The sequence below is a fragment of the Emydura macquarii genome, unplaced genomic scaffold (genome assembly GCF_026122565.2).
Source record: "Emydura macquarii macquarii isolate MOO-44397 ecotype Brisbane River unplaced genomic scaffold, CSIRO-AGI_Emac_v2 contig_2768, whole genome shotgun sequence".
Taxonomy (NCBI): Eukaryota; Metazoa; Chordata; order Testudines; family Chelidae; genus Emydura; species Emydura macquarii.
In genome coordinates, this window is record NW_027132905.1 from 12715312 (window position 1) to 12734045 (window position 18734).

The following is an 18734-nucleotide window of genomic DNA, read 5'->3' on the forward strand; positions in this document are numbered from 1 at the left end:
TAATGAACTCCTCTGGGCTTCCAGTGTGTAAGGCCCATTTAGTTAAAAATGTAAACAGGAAGTTGTTTTCAAGCACTGTGGATTGCAGCCCAGAGAATAGCCTTTTCTACTAGCATACCACAACAACCAAAATAAAAAGAGGAACGAAAGGCTGATTGTGGACATCATTAATGGCCAGAAACATGATCAATAACCTCTGGCAACAATGGTGGAAATAAAACAAAGCAGGAAAGTAGCTGGGGAAAGAAAGTAGCTGCGTGCAGTGAGATGACCTCTGTAAGATAGAATGTAGTCGTTCTATACAACAAAGCAGCAAAACTTGCCAACCAAAAAAAAAAAAAAAATAGAGAAGGAGTTAATTGCAAAGTCCAGCCCCTGTTGTCTAGAGAAATGCAGATCTGGCCTGGACACCATTTCCCAAGGTCTCAGTGTTTCATTTTGTAGCTTTTTTTCATGCTATGAATATTCCCCAAGTGCCCACTATCGTTGGATGTCATTGGAATGTCTTTCTCTGTTTTGTTTGTTTGTGGTGGTTGTGTGTTGATAAGTTATCTGATTCTGTCTTGCAGCCCTCAGAATCCAAGCCCAACTTCACCCCTTTCACCGTCCTGGCCCATGTTCTCTGCGCCATCAAGTCCTATGCCCACCTCCTCTACGTCCAGCGACTCATCCCCCATCAGGTCTGTTGCAGAGTTTGTTCTGTTTTTTGTTGCTGCTGCTGTGATTATATTTTTATTTGCTTTTTATTTCCTGTGTGTCTTCCTCAAGTTTTCCCAATGCAGTCCAGCTCTGGCCTCTAACTTGTTATTTTAGTTATCAGCCTTCACTGAACTTCAGTTGCCTTCTTGCAGCAAGAGAAGAAACTTCCAAACTTTCTGTGATCCAAGAGGAATAGTTTGAGACGACCTAGCAAAAGTTAATTATCTATCAGCTGTTCCTGTCATCCCAACTGTGGTGCAGACTCCTGGGAGAATTTCCCAGTGGTCACAGCAAGCAATTGGAATCACAACCCCTAGTTCTTATCCCTCTGCTACAGTTGCCTTGTTGTGTGACCTTTGCTCAGTACTTAACTTATCTGAATCTCAGTTTACCCATCTCTACAACAGGTAAGAAATATACTAACTTCACAGGAGTGTTACAAGGCCCAACTAAGGATTGTTAAATACTGTGGGCCTTGATTTTCCTTTTCAATATCCCTTTTCACACCTGTAATTTTAAGGGTGCAAATTACTGAATTAAACTACGTAATATAGACATCTGTTTTATTATGTCTGCATCTCAGGTAGTTAGACATCACATGAAATAAATTTCTCCTGGAAGTTTTGAACACATTGTAAAGGAAGGTTTAAAAATCTGACTCTCTGAGGTGCAATAATATGGTATTATATTATGTTCTACCTAGCTTCATGGTGCCTCCAAGTACTGAAAACTGCCACATGGCCTCAACTGCTAAAATATCCATTTTCCTAAAGCATTCTTATTTTGTAATGTGCCATCTCCTGTGGCCCTGAGAACTTCGAGTATTCTAATTGGCTGCTGTGATTAGTTTATCTCCCACTGAAGAAACATACAATGTATAGCAGTGATGTGCCTCCCTTCAGTAGAAACCTTTGTACTGAATACGTATCGTATTATGGGAGGTGGGAGAATGCAAAGACTATTCACCTTGTAAAAGAAACGAAATTGGGTGCCACATCATTGTTTGATATTTTTGTGTCGTCTTGTTTATGGTAGGGGAGCTAGAAGCAGTCAGTTTGCCTTATAGATCTGTCACCTGTACCACTCCCCCCTTTTCCCTGCCCACTCTCCCCATACTAGTTTATGCAAGGTGATTTGGTTAACCAGGCTTCCCATCTGTTTTGCTGTGCTGGATTGTAGGGCAGCATTGACGCCTTGATATCTAGCACTCATTAGTAGGCAGTGCCCCAGCCCATCACTGGCAACTGCAGTGCTGCAGTATATAACCCAGAGGTGGCAATAACCATCCTCTGATGATTTGCAATATGACCTCCAGAAAGCTGCCCTCTGAACAGGCCCCTTCTCTTCAAATGGATCATAAAAAATGTAATAAAAAGCCATATTAATTCCTTTAAGAGCAGCCTAAGCGGGAATTATCTTTGCTTTTCCCCCATTCTTTAATTAGTATTCATTAGTGCATAAATGTTGCAGAGCAGCAGGAAGAGAGAGGTCTTTTCCATATCAGGGAGAGATGCAAAACCAGGGTGCTGCTCCTTATATGAAAAAATTGAAAACTACTCTCACCCATAACTTACAAATGCCACATTTAACTCCTGTCTGTTCAGCAGGGTTATTTATTTGTTTTGATGGGAGCCTGCAAAGGCCTTAGAGTGGTGCAATATCATCTAAGTAGCCCCTCTTCTGAGAGGACGACTCTCTCGTTCTATAAATTGTACAAGGGCACATTGGGAAAACTCCATTGAGTGCTTTCCTGGCCCTATGCCATGCTTGGAGGCAGAAATTAAAAATGAGTGATCAGAAGGATCCAAGCTTTTTTATGTCCTTGAAGGGCGCTGCAGCAGCAGAAATGTCACAGTTCTGATAGTAGCAACTTGCACAGAGGTGCTGGGAGGACAAAAAAAATTATTAGGGGCTTAAAGGGGACCAAGTAGTGCAGTTTATTTGACAAGAATAGCAACAGCTTAGTTAATTCAATGCCAAGAAAACACCTTTGTTTTTATTTTATGATCTCCACAAAGCTTTGCATGCTGAGTGAGACCTATATATCTCCTGAATGGTAGAGATTAAGCCCTTTAGTTTGTGTTTGTCTAACAATGCCACTGCCCACCATTGACAGCCTATTGGAAATTGGATGGGAAGCCTGACAAAGTGTCATTTTTGGAGCAGTGCCAAAGAGTGTCAATGAAATCACAAAGCCACATGAAACTTTCCTGCTCTGAGGTTTTGATATAAATTTGACCAGGTTCCTGAATAGGTTTGCAAAACTTCTGGGTGAACCCATGCCCAGTTTGAGCAAATCTGGTCAACTGATGGTTTCAGGTCAGAAGCTGAAGAAAATAGAGTTTCAACCAAGATTTGCTTTGAAAAAACTCAAAATCCGAAAGCAAATCTCAGAGTGTTGTGGTGGAACAGGTGATTATGAATCCTTATGAGACAAATGAACCCTACTTCCTAATTGTCTTTATTTGTTGATTGGGGAAGGAGCAAGGGGTTCTCTGGGATGGTATTAAGCTTGTTGTGGTTTCCTAACTATATTGAATACTAATGGTATTAACAAAAAAGGATCTTTTTTGATGAATGTGCTTCTACAAAGGAAAGTGACGTCATTTTTCACAAAATGCATGTGTAAAAGACTTGTTTTTTAAAGAAAGTCTGTTTTCCCTATGAGTAATTAGATTCTATGCATCTGAACTTCTGTGTTTAGATTGCAGATCACAATTAGCCCTTGTGTGATAAATTGGAAGTCCTGTCTTAATGGCACTGTTGGAGAGAGAATTGTATTTACATGGTTGCCTATGCATTTTTCAGGGTTTCTTTCTACCATGCATCTTGCTTTCCAATCACTTCTGTCAGGTCAACACACTTTCTTCCCCTTGCAACAAACCACTGCTCTGCTGGTAAACATAAAACAAAACAGTGGAGATAATTCAGACTTGTCCTTGAGCCTCCAGGATTTGGCCACGCCTATCACTCCCCACTTCAGATAGAAACAAAGTGGTGGATCAGACCTTCCACTTTATTGGTTTGTAATCCCAGCTTCAAAACCTGATTTGGGGACAACCATGAGCAGGATCTTGTGCTCTCTGCCCTTAGGGGACCGAAATTTCAGTGACTTTGCTCCCTGAATGCCAAGCTCCTTTATCTCTGTTGTTTCCTCCCCTATGCAGCATGGGAGAACAAGCCAAAGGCCGAGAGGAACCCATCTGCAAGGAGACATCTAATGAGCCACAGTCATTCCCAGTCAACAGACCTTCGCTCACCTCAGTCTGAGTGGCTTGTTGGTGCCTCTGCATTATCCCACACCAGCTGAAACTTCTCTATGCACAGTTACCTAAGGGCGGATCTTTCCTCTTCAGCACACTGGATGTGTTCCTACACTTTCTCTTCAAATGTAGATTGAATAATGTGGAAAGTCTGGGGCTTAAGACTCCCTCTCCACATAGCCCATGGGGTAAGACCAGGCAAGAAAAGAGAACTGTCCTCAGAAAGGGATGACCATCTTCTTTTTCCTCACAAACAAAACACCACTACACCACAGAAAATGCCTAAAGTGCTGCAGACATTTATCTCCTTCCCTAAGCTCCTCCCCTGTGGAATTCTCAGCCATAGGTTGTGGGATTTTTTTCCCCTCGGTATATTTGTAACCATTGAGATTCAGCCAGAAAGGGAGAGTATGAGCAAGCTAAAGCCAAACACAAATACCTCACATCCAAAATTAGGACAGAATTTGCCATCTTCCTTCAGAGACATCTTGGGGAAGAGACAAAAGGAAAAGATTAATTTAGCAAGTCCTAGAATCCTATAGTGTCCTAGATATTCTACAGTGTCCAAATATTCTCTCTTCATCAACCAAAGTATGATAGGGTAGTGTTATCCCTGGCAAAGGGGACATGGTAATTCCTGCAAAAATGTATTTCTTCCCAAAAGACATTGCACAGAGACAGAGAAGATCTATCGTTAGAAATCAAACTTGAGAGAAGATGAGGAAGATCAAGCTGTCCTGAACAAAACCTCACACAATGTGGAATCAGGGGCAATAGAACTTTTCCCTCAGGGAGAAAGGCACTCAGGACTTTCCTCCATAATGAGAAAAAGATCTAGAGGGGTCCAGACTGTGTTAAGATCTCAAGCGGATAATTAAGTTGACCGAGAAGATGAAATTCAGGGTGGAAACTCTAGCTCCCACTATCGCTGCAATCTCTCCAGGAAATAGTTGCCACTAAGAAGCTTATCTGCATATTCCAATCAGGCCCTGTTATAGAAATTTTCTTTAGTTCATTTGTGGAAATTGCCACTACAGGAAACGTTTCCCTTGAGTCTGTCCTGTGTTCCCCGAGTGTTCATAAAGGCATTGATCGTGATAATAGCCTGGAGGAGTATAATGACTCATATTTCTTAGATGATACACTTGTCAGGGCCTCATCTTGCAAGAAGAGACCTAGGAGACTGTATCAGATTGGCTTCCACTAGTCACCCTGCCTCAGTTTCCTCCTGAAGCTCTCTCAGGGAGCTGGGACTGTTTTCAACATGTGATGAAACATGATGAAAAGGAAAGTGACAATACTCTTCTGAGTGGTTCAGTCTTTCTGCGGCAAAAGGAAACCCAAGGTAATGAAGGACCAAATCCTGACCACAGATCCCAGCCTTTCAGGTTCACCACATGCACAAGGAACATTGTCAAGGTCAGGGAAGCCCCAGAGCATCAACTTCCTAAAGGGAAGAGCAGTCAGGTTGGCTCTTCATGGCTTCCATGATCAAGTGAGAGGAATACACCCGGATCTAGTTAGGCAATGTACATAAATTCCCTAGGGGCTTGGATAGGGGGGCACAAGAAGTTCAAGTCTAATGCCCAAGCGATGTAGATTCTTCCTTGGGCAGGAGGTCACCAAGTCTCCCTCGGAGTAATGCTCATAAAAAGAGCACTGAACTCAGCTCAGTAAGGCATTGTTGTTTTGAATCTACTGATATCAGTTCAGAGTTTCCATACAGCTTTGGAAACACTTGACTGGGTTGAGAGCCAAAACCTTGATGCCTCATAGACAAGTCTATGCTGTCTTTGGTATTTGCATGAACCAAGGCATAGCCTGAATGTCTTGGACTGGGAGAGAGGTGAGTCCCAGTAAGGAACTGGACAGGTAATAAACATTCCATTTCCAAGGCTGACACATGTAGACAAACCAACTGTACAAGCTTTCTGCCTTCCAGTGCTCCCAATTCAGACAGGAGCCTTCCATTTGTCTGGTGGATTTTTCATCTGAGACAGTGTCAGCATGCAGCTTCTTGCATGATCGTCTCACTGAAATGGGAGAAGTTTCCTTATTCCCGAAGTTGCAAAATATGCTACGTAAAATATACTATAGTCTTCAGCTTAAAATGTAACAATAAATCCTAACTTGTCCTAGTTCCTACTGATCAGTCTTGTTTGGCCTTAGGACAGAAGTGGAAGGGTGGGCTAACTCCTCCCCACTAGAAAATTGAGATAACCCAGTTTATGTTGTGGTTTGCTGGTTGAAGCAAGAGCCAGCGACACAAGGACTCCTGAATTCTGTTCCCAGCTCTACCAGTGAATTGCTGGTTGGCTTTTGGATGCGAATATTTGCTGCAGTTTACCCTGAGGTTCGGAAAAGTTTATTTGTTTTCATAGCAACTTATGGATGTGAATCTTGGGAAACTGTTCCTGCTGACAAGAGGAAAATCAAAGTCTTTGAGATGGTGAAGATTCTTGAGCATCTCCTGGATGGAAAAGAAGACAAACATTTATGGGAGAAATATTGTTGGAAAAAAGCAGACCTGTTGTCAGGAAATCAACTTATGCACTTAGGTTATATGAGGCATAGAGATGGAAATAATCTTGAGAAAGCTATTATGGAAAAGATGGTGGCGGGTCATCATAATAGGGAATGGCCAGCGAGGAGATGTGAAGCAGATCATGGGGAGGTCATCTGTTGAGTGTGTGAAGTTAGCAATGAATTAAGAATACTTCTGAAAATTCTGTTATAAGGTCACCAGTATTCAGACATGAATAAATGGACTTTACATTACAGTTTATCCCACTGCAAACTGGAGATAATACAGAGACTATTTTTGAAGTTTAATGTTTGTAAAGGGCTTTGAGATCTTCAGGTGGTAGGATGTGCAGAATGGCAACAAATTATTAATAGAAGTTACTTATTGTTCTATTTTTGAAGTGCTTTTCTGTGGGTGCAAAGTCCTTCCCAAGAACTAGACTCCTGAATATACAGCTAGAAATGAATTCTAAGAATAATTTTTGGGCAATTAAAAACAAATCACCCTGACTGATTTAAAATGTCAATGAGAGACTACTAATGCTATCTGCCTATCTGCCCCAAGTAGGAGCTAGGTTTTTAGTTAGACATTTCTCTTCAGTGACTCAAAATATTCCCAACTTACTCTGGCCTTATTTAATTCTCTCCTTTAATGGACTTGAAAGTCTTCCAGTGAACTCTGATTTAGTGTTGCTCAGTGTGTTGCGCAATTCTGTACATGCCCTGTTTCTCAATGATTCAATTTTGCTCACACTGAAATTTCCAATATGGCGAAATGGGACTCTGGAGGAAGTGATATCTCGGAGAGAGCTCGACTTTATCTGAAATATTTCTAATTTTTTCTCCCCTGACCTGGGTAACCTTTTCACCCTGGTTAGCAGCTTCCTCAAGAAGCATTTGGCAGCTTCCTCAAGAGTGGGGAGGCAAATCATGTTCTAGTTTTTTAATAGAGATTTTCTTTTTTATCTGAAAAACATTCTCTCTTTATTTTCACAGCTCACCATTCCGGAAAGCCAGAGCCTTGTATGCTTGCAAAGCAGAACATGACTCAGAGCTCTCCTTCACAGCAGGCACCATATTCGATAATGGTGAGTCTTTCACTCCAAAACATGGCTAATGTAATGTCATACAAAATGCTTCACAGAGGGAGAAGGGGGAGAGAGACCTTTGAAAGCTACGGAGAAGAAGAAAGCTTTTACAGAGATATTAAGGAGAGAAAGAGGTTTGATTTTCAGAAGTGCTGAAAACCCACAACTCAGGCCCAATAGAGCTCACATTGTATGGGTGGGAGTTGAGAGTGCTCTGCACCTCATAGAAAGTGCTCAGCACTCATCAGGGAAAGAGAATAGTTGAAGAAGTACCAGTGGGGAGAAGAAGCATTGAGAAGGACAACGCTGGAAGTTTATAATCTGCCATCATACAGGTTTCACTATAACAAACTACCACCATTGCCTTTGGTTAGCACCAGATAATCAACTCATGCATTGCAAACTGGGAAAATTACAGGAAGCGATCACGCTTCATCTTTCAGTGGGGAACAGGCTGGCATCATCACCTTGTATAAATGTATGGAAGGGTGGATGGGGACGCACACAGGAGGCAGTAGATCTGAAAATCCTTTCCCCACATTGTAAATGGATTGTTTTCATTTCCAACTAATATCTCTCATTGTCTTTAGTATTTGTGTGAGGGGCTGCACAGCCAGGATTTACATGAATACAACTCTAACCGTATTTGGCTAAACTCAAATAAAGCCAAGTATCCCATTGTTCCTCACTATTTTTGTTTTGCTTGGTTTTAAAGCCTCAGGGAAGGCACTTCTGAGGCCTTATTAATAGGACATCAGGCCGCCTTGCCATCTTTATGCTGTCCAGGAAGTGAAACATGGTGCAGATCACCTATAAATCCCATAAATAATATTTTAAAAGCCCATGAAAGATGTAAACAGAAGTATTTGAAGCACAGATAGTGGCTCTTATGCACTAATTGTGTGGGTTCCAATCTACACTTAGAAATTGTGTCCAAGCTAATAGTGCTTCCTTCAGCCTCAGAACAGAGGGGAGTGCTTCACAGCACTTAGCAGCATCTCTCAGGAATGGTGGTAGTGAGCAATGCAGCATCAGCTGAGCACTCAGCTCTTACGGGTGGGATGTGCATTGCATCCCTTAGCAGCACCGCCTCTGGCCATTAAAGGAGCACATTGATGACTTCCCAAAGGATTTTCTTCCAGTCCTCTTGATCTACATGAATAATAACTGTGGTTAGGTAGCCTTCATAGGAGAAGGAGCAGAATTAAGTGGCAGGGTTGCAGATATCCTCAGGGCTATGTTTAGAAATGTGCAATGTGTGCTCTGATTTTTAATAAGTAAAAATTGAGTGTCAAGTTTAACATGTGAGCATCATTCACCCCCATAAAGTGATATACTACGGCAAACCTGTGACAACCAAGACAACGGGTCCTCTCTCAACCTGAAAACCAATACTGCTTTTGGCTTGCTTTCCTTTTCTAACCCAATGTGTTCTTATCATTGCTGATAGGTATAATGTTTCCTGGAAAGCATGTGCCCCACGTCTGTAGGTAAAATGATTACGTAGGATATTCTGTGTATGTGCAGGTAAAGATACTTGCCAATGGACCAAGGAATGGAGTGAAGCACATTTCTGTATGTTTTACTTTGTGTGTGCGTGAGTGTATTGTCCCATGTCTGATGCCCTTTTGCTTCCTTTTCCGCATTTTGGGCCTTATCAATAAACCTCCTTTGTTAGGAAGAAGTTCAAGATAATACAAAATCTAGTATCAACCAACAACGCCACTTTCCTCATTGGTTAGTGTTACTGGGCAGCTTTCTAGATAAATGTGACAGAGATGGAAGAGCTTTTGAATACTGTACCAGAGCTGCGCTTTGACATCACTTTAGTGGTTCATGCATCAGATGAAAAGGGGGAAACGAGTGTCTTATTCTGAACTATAATGTGCATGTCCTTTTTCTCCTACACTTTGCTGGGCGTTGGGGTATGTAGACTGGAATCAGTTTGTTTATGGGAGTTGTTACTAAGAAACATAGGCTGTCTGTTTCCTCCACCAAGAAAAAGGGACAAAAATATTATGCTCAACGGAATTTTTCAGTATTGTCCTGGATATAGTTGCATTATATGGAAAGGATTTTCTACCACTTCCCAGAGTGGTTTGGATTTTATTTTTGTGTGTGTTGTCACTTTGGAAGCAGCTGCCACATTCTTTTTCTCCCTCCTTCTTGTTAATTAACACAGTTCCCTCTTTGAGCCTATGACAAAGTTCAGCAACTAAACAGGAGCAATTTTGATTTAAATATACAGTGCTTGCTAGATAAAAATTGATGGATCATTCAAGAAAAACATACATAGAATTTCCTAATCATTTAGTGTTTTCCTAATAAATGTAACAGATAAAACACATGGTCACTGGGAATCAGGGAAGGAAATTAAATGGACACTGTCTGGGTGTTGATGCCCCAGATTTAATTATTGTGGTAAAGCGATTTTTGTGAAACCTAATATTAATAGAAATGTTTTCAAATAATTTTTCAAAAAAAACTTTTGAAGGAAGACAGTTTTTTCTTTGGATTTAATTAGTCTTCTGCAACGCTTATAGTTGCAGTGTGGTTGCATTGTAGCAACCAGCAAGTGAATCTAATTGGGAAATCTATTGTCATTTGCCAAGTTGATTGAAATACAAAAAGCAAGTAATAATAACTAATGCTTATTATAAAACACTTTTCATCAGTAGATCTCAGAGCACTTCAGAATCTTTATTGTATTTATCCTCACAGTGCACCTGTGAGGAAGGGAACTGGTATGAGCCTTTCTGTGCGTTAGTTTCCCCATCTGTTAAAACAGGGATCATTTAGTTGCCCAAGCTCACACAGATGTCTGTGGTGGAACAGGGATTGAACCCACATTTCCCAAATGTTAGACTAGGGTCCTACCTACTGGATCATCCTTCCTTCCTATGGCATATGTGTCAAGATATACATTTAAGAATTACTAACATTCTTTCCATTTTAATAATCTAAAGCATGGGCTCCCACTCTGAGGGCTACAAAATGTATCAAGGTGTTTGCAATCACTGTGCCCTTATCACAGGGGGGAGATAGGCAGAAAGTCCTGGAGGGAGAGTTGGGGGAGTCTTGTTATGGAAGAAGTTAATAACCGCTCTCTGTAAAGTACTAGTGACATAAATTAGGAAATGTGATCAATAATTTTATTAAACCTAATATTCAAACTTGATTTTCTAGTTAGGTGCCTACATCTAGCCCTTATTTAGTTGCCTAAATAGAGATTTAGGGCCTGTTTTCCAGGGCTACAGAACATCTGCAGCTCCTGTGTTCTACAACAGGAGTTGTGGGTACTCAGCACTTATGAAAATTGGCCCAAGGTGATTAATTTTAAACCCACGTTTGAAAATATTGGCCCTATTTTTAGTCTGACAATGTCCCTTTAAATTAATCTAAAAACCGTCTTAATTGCTGCTGCCAGAGGCTGTGATTTGTGTGCTGTAAATATGGAAAAGTTCTGTTCTATTTGTATTCTAATTTTATACAGTGATGGGGAGCATCTACTGTATGTGTCATGCTTTATCTGATGGTATCTGGAGAGAAATTAATGGCCGTCTCAGGAATATTAGTCATTTTTAAAGGAAGAGAAGAATAGTACATGGAACCCATGTGACTTTCAATAAAAGCATTATCTGGAGCCCATTTATTGATAACTAGAATTTGAAGATTGTGCAAACCTTCACTGTGGGGGAAAAACCCCACACACGCACGCACACAGCAGCTGTACCTATTCTGCTTAGTGCATCTCAGAACTCTGCAAGCTCAGACAGTGAGAGGCCCTTATTCACATATAATATATACTCCCTCGGTCACAGTTAAGTTTCTAAGGAGGGGTGGGTGTTTCCTAGTTGCCTGCTGAAGATAGAAAAATTGCTGAAAAGTGATCCCATTTGTGAAACACGATCAATATAGCAGACCTAGTGCCACAGATAGTAAATCAGTGTCTCATCAGCTTTAACAGGCATTTCATTGAATTTATTGAATTTTATTCAATCTAAAAATTAGCCTACAGTGGATCCCATGGTGAAACTCTCCCCTTCTGGGTCAAGTGCATTTCTTTTCCTGAGCTGATCACTGTAGCCGCCGACAATATAAAAAAGCCAAAAGACGGGGGAAGCCAGATCAGGGAAAAATAAATGCACATGAGTGGGGAGAGCTTCAACATCGGACACAGCATAGGTAAAGTTTTAGATTGAATAAGATTGAAAGTGGCCCTTAAAGTTGTCCGACTATCTCTGATGTTTGGTCTGAAGGGGCTTGAACTCTGCTTTAACGTTTAATCATTTTCCAGGGTGGTCTGGGAAAGGCAGAGAAAGGAGTATGGAGTATGTTCAAACCCACATCACTCTTCCCCATCTATCAAAAAACTACCGTTCCAGCTTCAGGGACTTACGTAGTCATTGTAATTTTTATCAAAATACTGTTCTTTAACAGAAAATTAGGAGGATTCCACCCGTCTCTTAAGGTGACGGCATGACGTGTCCCAAGGACAAGTAAATGTCAACTCTGCAGGAGTAGGAGAAGGATTCAATGGCCCATTCAGATACCAGATAAACACTGATGCTGAGCTACCTGATTTTTTTCTCTCTTCTTCCTCTGCCCCAATAAGTATTTCTCCCTACAAGGAGACCCTCTAAGTACTGTTGAGCATGGGCAACAGGGGGCATTGGTGGGTAGGTAGCTGTCTTTATTGGCAACTGGAAGGGCTTTTGGTAACTGGAGAGATGTCTGGGCTTTGTTTGAAGATTTGGGAGAGATTTAATGGATGGACTGAGCTTTCAGATAGGGATAGCTGTGAGTATATTGGTGAGGGAGGGATTTTGAAGGTTATCTGCAACTACGACAGAGCCGAGGGTGAAGTTTTGGGGCAGAGTTTGGATGGGAGGGAGTAGTCAGCAGTTTTTCTTCCTTTTGTAGTGACCCATTTTCTCTTTGGAATTCTCCCCAGAAACCATGTTACTGGAAAGATCCTACTAGAAAGATCAAAGCCAAGAAATTCAGATATATCTGAAATGTTGATTGGCTGTCATCATCTGATAAGTTACTGTGTCAGAGCATGGAGCACTTTTGTGCTTGCATCGGCTTAACCCTTGTTTATAAATTAAGCACATTCCCAATAATCTGTTCCATAGCCCACTGTTACGTGACTATGAAGATAAAATATTCCAGGATCCTACAGGAGCTGCTCAGAATGTCTCATTATACGGAAGTGATTTTGCATGTTTTGATTCCTTGCTAGAAAATGCTAGTAGTTTTTCTTATGGAGGTTGGTGCAGGCCCAACCCAGAATGTGCAGAATCACATAACAGTGTGGTTAACCACATTTTTTAAACGTCAAATAAATCATAACTCAAGGTTTGGGAATATTTTGAATCCATTGTCATATCTAAATGTGTTTTTTTCCCTTTCCAACCTTCCGTCCTCCCCCTTCAAAAAGCCCCCACACCTCTGATCGTTCCTGGTCAACTTTACCTGGTGCTTGGCCCTTTGTCTCCGAGTCTGTATTCAGTGCAGAACTTGGAGGAGGGAGTGCTTTTCTAAAAGCAAGCCCAGGAAGTCATATTAATGCGCACAGCGGATAGAGAGCAAAAGAGCTTTAATTTTCTCAACCTCCTTAATAAATTAGTTTCTGTTATTAAGACAATATTTAAAAAAAAAAAAGATAGCAAGGCCCTCTTCTCTCCCAAGAGTGGCTTTATATTATCAGCACACAAACAGCAATAGCTCTTTCATAATCCTTCCTTCCTTCCTTCCTTCCTTCTGCTGGCCTATCATCAGGCTTATATAATCCTCTCACCATCACAGTGGTTTCCCCAAACAGAGATATGACTTCTTCACACCATGTTAAAAACAGACGTGCACAAAAAGCCGGCTAGAAAGGGTGGATACAGGAAAAGTTCTAAACCCCAGGATCTGAGTGGAGAAAAGAGGGATAAGGAGTTTTTAAGATCACAGCTTGGAGAGAGAAGAGGGGAGGAGGTTTTAGATCACAGGATCTGGAGGGACAAAGTAGGGGAAATGGTTTTAGACCCTGGGGTCCAGAGAGAGAGAGGAAAGTGTGAAGGGTTTTCAGGTGTGTGTGTACACTGAAGTCTGCAGGGAGGGAGGGGGGAGGAGACCCAGATCTAGAGAGAGGGGAAACAGGAGAAATTTTAAACCTAAGGATATAGAGGAGGGAAAGTGGGGAGAGAAGGCATTTCAGACCTGAGGTTCTGGTGTTCGGAAGTATGAATTTGGAAATCTGGAGGGATGAGGAAAGGAGAAGCAGAACCAGGATCTGGAGAGTAGGGGATAGGGAGACGGGGTTTTAGATCAAATGGCTGCAGGGAGAGGTCAGAGGAAGCTAACCAGATGCTTTAGACCCCAGGCTCTGGAGACAGAAGTAAATGAATTAGGGATTTTGGACATAGGATCCAAGTTAATCCCTGGGATAATGCATTTGAAGTCAGTTGCCCCAGATTCCTGAGCATAGCAGTGGAAATTTGCATTTCTCCTGTGTGGCGGAGAGGAGAAGTGATTCCAACACTGATCTCTAGTGCAAGTGCAGGAAATAGCTCATTGCCACTGTTGTCCCAGAAAGCTTTGAACCACAGCAAGGACAGGGAAGGCTACTTTCTCTTTGCTGTAGTACAGGAAAATCCAAAATTTGCCATAACTGAGTGAGATTGGTTGTGGCTGAAAATGTTCTTATTTCTTTTCTGCTAGAAAATGGCCCTTGTGAGATTGATATTAATATCCTTCTGTTCTTTCCTCAGTTCATCCATCTCAGGAGCCTGGCTGGTTGGAAGGAACCCTGAACGGGAAGATAGGACTAATCCCTGAAAACTACGTGGAGTTCCTATAACTTTGGGCACATAAGCAACACTGCTGAGCTTTACATGGTATCCATGACAACTGCTGATTAGAGTGTTGTAGATCATTTGCTCTTTGCCACTGTGAAATGCAGGGTGAAGGACTTTCCGATTCCTACTGAAATTAATGTTTATATGAATGATAATGTATATGTCTCCTTCAGTGATCTATTGTGGTGTGTGCAAATATACTGCAGAAGAGGCGATCAGAGGCTCTGAAGAGGTCATTCAACTCTTCCAACTTCTAGTAAAGGTATATGATTGATTGGCACAAATAAAGGGTATGCAGATTGGATCCTAAGTCACTATTTCACACTGGGGGAAGGAGATTATGTGGGAATGCAGGCTGGTGCCATTGCTTGCTCACAAATTCTCCCCGCCTTGTTGAATCGGCCAAAATTAATCTCTTATTTGCTAACAGCAGAGCAATCTCTCTTGCATTTAGCTGTGGGAGGGGAGAGGTTAAGGTACTGTTTACATACGGCAAACCATTAACCATTTCTGCAGTTTGCATGGCCCTGAGCCATCCTTGACAGGATTCAGTCCAATCTCGACAAACACAACACACCGATTATTCCCAAACCCTGGTGCTGACGGTAACCGTACTCACTTAGTATTATTATTTTTAAATGCCATTATTTTCTGATGGTGAAAGCAAAAACAAAAGAAGTTGAATGATCTCTGTGGCGGTGAGCTCAATATCAGCTGTGAATTTTCAGCACTCTGTTGAGCATCAGCACAATGGAGGAGAGACTATTTTGGACCAAACCTCTCATAATCTTTTTTTTTAGATTTAGATTAATGCTGGGTAAACATCTGTGATCTGTGCAGCCAGCATTTCCTTCCTGAAAGGCAAGATGCAGCTCATGATAAATACCACTTGTTTTGTGTGACTTGCTGTTTCATATCATCACATACCAGTGTACATTGTAGAGAGAGGTACCCATGCTTACTAAATACCCGGGCCACTCTTATGTCAATTTTGGGTTACATTTGCCATTCACCACAGTTGCTTTTATAGATGGTGTCTTTGCTTGCAGCTAAGTGATGCCAAGTCTGTGCAATACTGATTATACAAAGTAAATTTTTTGTAGCTATCTAAGCATTTATTGTTCATGTCGCCAATTGAAATTCTAAGGAAAACGAACAATTAATCTTTCCAATGGTTTTTATTTCTCCCCTCTTCATTAGAAAGTCTTGAAGCTTCCTCTTGAAGCTTCCTCTTCTTGTTGAATACCAGGTTTGGGTTAGTCACTCCAGTCTTTTATTGTTCTCAAGAAATTTTTCTGCATAGTCCTTAGCATAGCTCAGATTATATTTAATAAAAAAAAAAAGAGAGAGAGAGAGACAAACTTTCCTGATATTATATCAAGTGCTACAACATTTTATAAGAGAAAAGCTGATGTCTTGGCAGGAAGAATTATTTGTCTAGCCATCACATTATCACACTGTGAAGGGATTTAGGGAATAGATTTATTTTCTTTTTTAATTATTTTTGAAGAACCTGAACGGTTGAATTGCTGTATGTTTCACTTTTTATTATTGCAAAAAATAAGATGTAAATAAGATCATTTGAAATATTATGAGGGAAAGTTCTGTGTTTGATATTTGTCGCTGAGCTGTAAAGAGCTAGATGTTCCATGGATATTTGAAACCACTTTACAGGGAAAAGCACACAGATACACACACACAAACCTAACCTTTAAACAAGTTGACCTTTTCCTGCCCTCCTTCATTTTGTCACCTACTCTGCCAGCCAGCTGGATAGAGATTTTGCTCACTTTTTAATTTCATTTACAGTAATTAAACTTCCTGACTTAGATGTTAGAAGGAAATTGAGGAAAGAGGCAAAGTTTTCCTAAGCTCTACTGCACTAATAGTCACCTTCCAGGGTGACAGACTTCTTGTTTAAGATTCATCTCTATATTTAGTGCTTTTTGTTTAAAAGGATCTACAGCGCTCATTAAAAATCACACCATAAAATACCATATTCATTTTAAAAGGACATTCACTTTCTCTTGCCATCGTGTGTGTGTATATATATATAATATATATTATACATAAAAGTTATGACACACAATATGTATATATTACGCATATGTATTATGCCATCATGTGTGCGTGTGTGAGAGAGAGAGATAACACTCACACGCACACCCCTTTGTGAGTTTCCTCAGCAAAGTGGAGCCAAGCTAAGTACTTTCTTTAGTCATGTCTATATGTGACAGAGATGGGAGAAAGCTTCCTGGCAGTTTGCTTGCCTTTCCTTGCCTGTCTGTATTGCAATATTCACCACTTCGATGAGCCCTCATTGGTCTTTGTATTGACACCAACAAAGAAAAAACAAAGATTTTGTATGGGCAAGGGATAGTGAACTAACCTCTCCACTCAAAGGTGAAGGATCACTCCCTCAAGCAGGATGGTATAACGTACGCTGCCATTGTCTATGCTGAACCTGTTCTGTGGATAGGCAGAGGGTCTCATCCTCCATGACTGTCAGGCATGTTTGTTCAGTTTTGTCCCCTCTATGCAGATGATCTCTGGGTTCTAGGTTTCCTCCCTCACCTGAGGAGGTAGGCCTTTGTTTGTTTAGTCTCTGCCTGCCAATCCCAGTCATTAGCTGCCATGTTTCACCAACATTAAATTCAGCTGAAGAAATTTGAAAGATTTAAAACACACAAAAAAACCATTTTCTTCTCAGGCTTCTAATTGCCCAAGTTACTTTTGAAAATGGGTCCTAGGCTCCTAATAATGCTACCCTATCCCTCACTGCAAACAAAAGTACATTGTGGAAGATTTAAAAATGTCTTAAGGATAATTAAAGCATCAAGCTGGAAGTTGCAATCTTGGCAGTAGAGTTGGTAGAAATTTTGTTAAATATAAAGATTAAAAAAGAATTTTTTTTAATGTCGTGACTCCCCTCCCTCCCTCCCCCGTCTCCTTCTTTGGAAACTATAAAGCTGGATTATTTTTGTCAAATTTCAAAATTTTAAATTAAAAAGAGGAAAATGGCAAAAAATTGACATTTTTTTCAACCCGCACTACTTTTAGTTTATGACAAAGACATACATTAAAGCTGTTATTCAAAAGCATCAGAAAGCAGGAACTTTCAGAGTTGTTGGTATGTATATTCTATCCTTTATTTATTCATTTTAAATTTGTGTTCGCATTTTAACAAAAAATACATATTGCAATAATATCTGTCGAAACAAGACGTCAGTAACAAGTGTTAGGGTGAAAGCTTGCCCTCTTTGAAGTCAGTGGCAAATCTCTGCTGACTTCAGTTGCAGCCAGGATTGCACCTTTAGTAACTAATATAGCACAAATGAAGTATTTAGTAGAGTCCCAAGGATGAAGACCTTAAAATCACCTTGGTTTAAACAAAACAAATAAGACTAGAGAAAGTCCCTGATTTCTGATGTGGGCAGTAGAGACCCACTCAACTGATCCTGGAAGTGATCTCCAGCTGACACAGTAAGCCCCCCGCCCTCCAGAAGGCATTTCCTGTCGACGCAGTGCAGTGGAGATGCTAGTAAGTCGAGGGGAGAAATGCAAGTTACAGTACGTAGCTTGCATGTCTCCTGTCGAGGCTTCTGGCAGTGTAGACCAAGCCTTACTGTGATTGAGCCATTAAAGTGGGGCAGGAGGTATCAAGAGAAAATAAAATGCTCAATGTAAAAATGCCATTTTAAAAAGCTTTATTAATATTTATACCAACTAGTTGCAATAAACAGCTGCATTCTTTACTACCTTAAGATGAATGCCCCATACTGCTGTAGTTACCACTGTTTAACAGACATTATGCAAAGCGGTTTAAAAACATTTAACGAGATCTGGAGTATGTTAAAAGCAATGTGTGTACATGTTTAATATATGAATGAAGACTATTTTCAAGTTCACTGTAAACATGGTATAAAGCAATAAATATTAATAAAGTCTATAAATGGCACCTCCATGAAAAATATTGTCCCATAAAAGTAGCTGATTTAAACTTCAGATTCAGTGTTTTTAGTATTGTAGGATGCAGTAGTTGAAAAAATTGTATGTTATTTGGCTGTAGCTTTTTGTATTAACCTTTACAAGCCTGATACAAAAGTTCTTAAACATTCACTCAGTGTGTGGCGCTAATGTAATGCCCTTTAGCAACCTTACTCAGTTCAATTCTTTGGTAGGTCTGGGTGACAAGCCACGTAAAGTGAGTGGCAATATGATTTTGAATTATATGTCTGTTCTGCTTTGTGCTGCTGAGCTTGTTTCTTGGGGAAAAGATGGATTAGAAGCTTGCACTTGAAGCAAACTTTTGA

At 40.7% G+C, this 18734-nt stretch overlaps 1 protein-coding gene across 2 annotated transcripts in view; it reads left to right on the plus strand.

Annotated features, from left to right (window-relative positions):
• ARHGAP26 (Rho GTPase activating protein 26) overlaps window positions 1-16459 on the plus strand; it is a 306079-nt gene extending 289620 nt beyond the window's left edge. For both annotated transcript variants that reach the window (XM_067567247.1, XM_067567246.1), the window contains exons 21-23: window positions 570-680; window positions 7482-7573; window positions 14335-16459. In XM_067567247.1, coding sequence (XP_067423348.1) covers window positions 570-680; window positions 7482-7573; window positions 14335-14423 — 292 coding nt within the window. In that variant the 3' untranslated portion in view covers window positions 14424-16459. The remainder of the gene's footprint in view (window positions 1-569; window positions 681-7481; window positions 7574-14334) is intronic.
• Window positions 16460-18734: the final 2275 nt, after the last annotated feature.